Below are 5,955 nucleotides of genomic sequence, written 5' to 3' on the forward strand. Positions count from 1 at the left end.
TCTTGGACATCAAACTGAAGTAATCGCCTTTTTGGATCAGCCACATCTCTGGTCGTTTTGATATGATCCTTGCACCTTATGTTTAGCCGTTCCTGCACACTAACAAACTCATCAAAATTATTCAAAGAATATTTAAATGGAAATTGAGAGACAGTTTGTCGTGGGGATTTCTCTTTGCTACTTTTCCTTTGAAGTCCAAACATCTTAACCTGGAAATTCTCAACACAAAAGGTTAACAGATAAAAATAATCCTCCCACTCTCAAGTGTTTATCTCACCCACACAAGTGTTTCTCTCAGATTTTAGCGGTCACTCAAGAGTCTCCTCTCAAAGTTCTAAGAGAACAAATCAAGTAACTCAATGGCTTCTTCAAGCAAACAAGAGATGAACACAAGATAGGAAGATAAGAGAATTTGGTTTTGAAATCCGTATTAACCACTCCAAGGCTGGATTTCTCCTCAGCCAGCAGGATTTCTCTTCCACCACCTAGCCAAAATCAAACTTTGTTTTTTTTTTTTTTTTTGATAGATCTCTTTCTTTTTTTTTTTATAGAAGAATGGCGATAGGTAAGGTAGTGGCCCAGATTTGAGATAGAAAGAAGAAGATGAAGTGTTTAGAAAATGAAAGATGAGAAGATGGATAGATAGTACCGAATGAGTGGCTCTGATACCACTTGATATGCCCTAAATTAGGGAAGGATCACTCAATCGGACTAAAGGGATATGAACTCGCCAAAAGGGAGAACTGATGGATTGAACGGTGACACAATGGGTTGCGGATGGCCCAATGATACTACCAGAGTTCAGTTGGTGCTTGATATGACTCACAACTCCACCAAAAGAAGGATTTCTAAACGTTGCCTGATATGGCGCAGATGTCCAACGAAATAGAGATTTTTTTACTCGGAGATAACCTCACCAAGAAACAAAAAGTGTTCTACAAAGAACAAAGAGATAAACTCAAATAAAAGGGGGAAAAGGTTGCCTTATTTTCGTGGCTCATAGGCCCTATTTATAGGATTACAAGTTGTAGAAATCAAAAGAAGAATGTGCTAAAAACAAGACATAGAAACTAGAAATGAAGACTTTGACTAAAGACCGAAATTAATGATTTTTGTTGAATTATTTTTCCCATGAACGACCAAGAATTCCTTGCTGACTCCCTCTTGGTATTCTTGATGAGAATGGGCTTGAAATGGACTAAGGAAAGGTCTGGTCGAATTTGGTGTAAAACCGACCCAAATTGAACTTGTTATGAATTTTTATTTGGGCTGAAAAAGGCTCATTTCGTCCAGCAGCTAAACCAGCTCCATCTTCAGTGTCACTTAGCTCACTCAGCTCCAAAGTAGTGTCACTTAGCTCATCCAGCTTCAAAGTAGTGTCCCTTAGCTCACTCAGCTCATCCAGCTCATCTACTCTCACTTCAGTTGGTTTCAGCTCATGCATACTCTCTTCAGCTGGTTCCAGCTCGTCCTCAGTCTCAACAGCTTGTTTTACATGAGTATGCTCACCACTAATCCATCCTGGCTTGTCCTTTGTTGAAGAATCATCTGGCTCAGCCATGGTCGCATCATCCTGGTCCCGGTCTATGATCTGAGGCGCATCACGCCGGCCTCTTCTTCATCGAAAGTGATTACTCGTTTCGGGAAGTCACCAGGTGCGGACCAGGTTAGCGAATTCATGCTCGTCTCATCCTTGCGCTCGTAAGCTTTGATGGCAGAGATGGTATCGCTGCAGTACTGTGATCCTCTGATGATCATCTTGACCCTGCGGTGGCTATTATCGTTGCCTTTCTCGTCCTGTCTTCTTCCGCGCTTTTCTCCCGATTGGTTCCCATGGAGAGAGTTCTCCGCTTGAGGGGCCTTATCGTTTCTCGGAGGGCGGTCTGAATCGCGGATGAGGTCTTTTACGCTAGGCACTTCGGCTAGTTCCCCCGCGAGCATCTTTGCAGCCAGCCTGGCACCGAGAACCTTGCAGTTTACAGTCGAGTGGAAGCGGGCCTGGTGAAAGTCGCATAAGGCGTTTTCATCGTAATTCAGATTTTGGGTCCATGTATTACCTGTAGTCCGGCCTTGCTCCGGTCCGGAGCCGATGGCATAGTTATGCGCCTCCTGGGACTCTTCCTCCCCGTGATGGACGTGTTTGTCGTTACGGGGGTTTCTCCTTTTAGGCTTCTGATCCGACCCAGGATCCTTTGACGATGTTTTCGTCAGCCTATGTTTTTGCGACAAGACTTTTGTCTCCTCTTCGATGATTATGTAGTCTGTGGCCTTATGGAGCGTGATATCACTCAAATTACCCTAAAGAGTGAATTTACTCTCTCAAATAAGAGGTTTAATTGGAGTACTTAGGAATCGAATCCACAAGGCGCTAGGGAACCTAATGAATCTAATATGATTTGTTAAGTAGGATGTTTTAAGATTTAAAATGTAAATTTACAGTTTTGTTGAGCAAGTAATTGCTCGATTGATTGGTTGAGGTTTTGGTGCTTAAAAGGAAATAGCTAGACTTAGGGTTTTTATTCAGGAAACTTAGGATTATATTCCTACAGATGCCTAATGAGTTGTCTATCAACAAGTCAATCAGCTCTCGCATGTCTGGACTTGTCTATTAACTATATCTAATGACCTAAAAAAATGTGTTCGATCAATAGTAGTGTCGATCGATCCTATAGGGATATCGATCGATACATTTTTCACTCCGTCGATCGATTATCCATTATGGATATCGATCGACGCGTTTCTAGTTAAGCTTTATGCACGGGTTGAATGATGCTTACTAAGCTCACTAGATCAGCTCTCGCCTTACTCTTAGCATGAAACTTAGCTCAGTTAGAATATTTTCAGGATGAGAATGAACCTATCGCTTTGATATATCAATCCAAGGGCAAGTTCTAGGTAGCTAATCTAGAAACATGCATTCATGACAATCCTAATGACTATTATCACAACACAGTAATCTATAGTTGGGGATAATCCCTCATAACCTATTTAAACCCTAAAATCTAACAATGGAACTACTCAGACATGGCCAAGCAATTCATGAAAACAATTAGATAAGAAAACCTCATTAGAATAGTAAATAGATTTTAATGGAGTTCCAATCATAAATTATAACTTTGGATCTTCTCTCCAATCTATCAAAATCCTATAAAACCTTTTTTCTGAAAGTAATAAAACTAGAAACACAAGAAATCACACTTTGCCTCTAACATGGGGGCAAAGCTTATATAATTAGGTTAAAACTCGTCAGGAGTAATCTTGTAAATTGGTGAAGACTTGGGCTTCATGTGGGTTGTGAACAAACTGGCTTTCTGCGCGCTTCGCTCTCGATCGATGTTCAGATGTGAACATCGATCGATATTTTTTCCTCAATATCGACCGATGGTCGAGCTCGATGGTCATCACGGGTGCTTACTCCAAATATCTCCAAAATGCTCCAAAATCATCACTTATCTCCAAATCACTCCTAAACTTATAAATATAATAAGTAGACTCTATAACATAATGATTAGTAGTAAAAACACCTATAAACCATGGGTGAAAATGAGTCAAATCCATGGCCTATCAGAGTGCGTCTTGAATCGTACGCGGCTTATCCAAGGTTATCCACTTCCTGAATTTCCACTTGTACCAGAGCGTTTTACGGAGTGCATCTACCGCTACTTTGTCGCTTATTCCGCTGACTCTGGCAATGACGATCTTAAATCGTTTTATGAAGTCGCGGAGAGGTTCGTCCTCTCCCTGGGACATGCTCCAGAAATCGACATCGGAGGTTTCTCGGTCTATGAACATAGAGTACTGCTTGAGAAATTCTGAGGCGAGTTGGCGAAAGCTTCCAATGGAATTTCGCTTCAGGCGAGAGAACCATTCGAGTGCTGCTCCTTGGAGGTTTTCGACGAAGAGGTGGCATTCTTCGGCATCCCTTTCGCTTTCTCTGAATTTGGCTCTCCACATCGCGATCTGGAAAGCCTGCAGGTGTGCCCTTGGATCAGTCGTGCCGTCGTAAGGCGCTACCTTGATCTTTCTGGGATCCGAAACCCTAGTTCCCATGATGCGGGTAGTAAAGGGCATTTTCGAGATTCCTCGAGCAGAAGGTCGATCTCGGGCACGGTGCTAGTAGCGTGGTGAATCTGAGATTTCACCGCTCTGACTTCTCCAGCCATTTTCCTAAGATGATCGTAAAGATCGCGGATCTGGGATTTCTCGCTAGTCGGTTCCCGATTTCGTCGGTGTTTGCCGCTAGTGTTCCGAGTCTGCTCCTCGCCCAGTTCTTCCTGTTCGTCCCAGAAGATAGCTTCTTCTTCTTTGGTCATAGGATTATCGAACTGGGAATCATCTTTAGCCGCACGACTTCTTGTCCGACGCGTATTTATGTCTGCGTCTTTGTCCGTAAGTTCAGACTGACTGCTCGAATCCACATCGACACGTTCAACTTCTTCGTCTTCCTCGTCTTCCACGATCGGGGGAAGATCTCTCGGATCTTTCCGTGTTTGCGCAGGGGTGGTTTCATCGGGATTCTGCCCGGACGGATTCGACCGGTTTAGAGGAGTCGCAAAATCGAGTCTTCTTCCGCGGATTAGGGTTGTCCCGCGCGGGCAGACGGCCCTGGTTCTTGCCCTTAGGTTTTCGACCTGTTTAGCGAGAGAACTCATGACGTTGTCTCGTTCTTCCGACTTCTTTTCGAAAGTCGAGAACATCTTCTAGACCTCCTCGAACGCTGCGGTGTTGACGTTAACTGCAGTAACGTTTGCTGCTGGAGTATTTTCAACGTTGTCGTCGACGGGATCACCGTCGCGAGTTTTTTGGTTGTCGAGATCGTCAGCTGACATGTCCGATCGAGCATTGGTGGCCGAGAGTTAGATTGATCCGTAACCCCCCTCCTTCTAGCGCCAAACTGTGGGAACCGAAATTCGTACTGTCCATTTCCGTTTAAATTAGGAAAGATAGGAAACCCTAAATTTTCCAGAGGTCCCAGATATCTGCTAAACCACACGCCAAGAATTCAGAACACGAAAGTGCAAACGATAGATAAATATATGGAATCGAAAAGAGAGCAAGAAAGATTTTTATTCCGAATTCGCATTTGAGCGTAACAACGAGGTAAGAGCCTTCAGCCACGAGAGCTGTCGCCGAGATTCCTAGTTCTCGCAACCTAAGACTTGAAAACCTAGTTGAGTCGCAGCTCGAATAACAAAAACGGAAAATTGCCTAAATTGGACTAAGTATTGCTCTGGGTAATAATTCTTCTCTCTTCTCCCCCTTCAGCCTCAGTCTCCTTATATACTTCTCTCTTTTCCCCTTCTTCCCCCGGTCGAGTTTATCCCTTCACGGAAATATTCCATTTCCCTTCGAGCTTGGTATTTATCTTCGGAAACATGGCATTTATCTTCGGAAACTTGACATTTATCTTTTCCTGCATAACAAAAGATAAACCATCATAATGATTGGGCTTGATTTCTATAAAATCATAAGTGGGTTCTTTGCCGCGTTCTGGCCGCTTTTGGGCCTTTTCCCGACGTCGAATTTAAGGAACACTCCAATTCCTCGTATAGCGTAGGCAATTCGAGGTTTTTAGTTAACCATAGCCCTTTTATACGATCAATCCGAATGACCTTCGAGAAAAGAAGAGTTCCCGCGGTTTTTAAATCTTAAAGTTCTAATGATGCCCCGATCGAAACGAAACAAGAATGAGTTCGATACAGTTTTGGCCGTTCGCCGAACTGGACTGGTCCAGCTCGGTGAACGGCCGAGCTGAATCCGTGTTTGATGATCGAGTTTGTTTGTTTCGACGAAGTGATCTTTAGGCCTTTGATAGTTTTTTCCGTTCTTTCCCGACTTCATTTTCTTTAATGAAGAGAAAGTTTTCCCGGACGCCTTTTCCGATGTTGATTTTGTCGTAACCGATTTTGACCCCAACATATACCAGACCGGAATGATTGTTGGCCGATGTAAGGA

At 43.4% G+C, this 5,955-nt stretch overlaps 1 protein-coding gene across 1 annotated transcript; it reads right to left on the reverse strand.

The window, feature by feature from the left end:
• Positions 1-1,584: 1,584 nt before the first annotated feature.
• LOC125583127 lies at positions 1,585-3,954 on the reverse strand. Its single transcript, XM_048749701.1, has 2 exons — positions 3,658-3,954; positions 1,585-2,298 (listed from the first exon to the last, which is right to left on the reverse strand). Exons 1-2 carry the CDS (start codon positions 3,952-3,954, stop codon positions 1,585-1,587), a joined length of 1,011 nt encoding a protein of 336 aa, XP_048605658.1.
• Between the last annotated feature and the right edge of the window lie 2,001 nt (positions 3,955-5,955).

The sequence above is a fragment of the Brassica napus genome, chromosome C3, assembly GCF_020379485.1.
Source record: "Brassica napus cultivar Da-Ae chromosome C3, Da-Ae, whole genome shotgun sequence".
NCBI classification, from domain to species: domain Eukaryota; kingdom Viridiplantae; phylum Streptophyta; class Magnoliopsida; order Brassicales; family Brassicaceae; genus Brassica; species Brassica napus.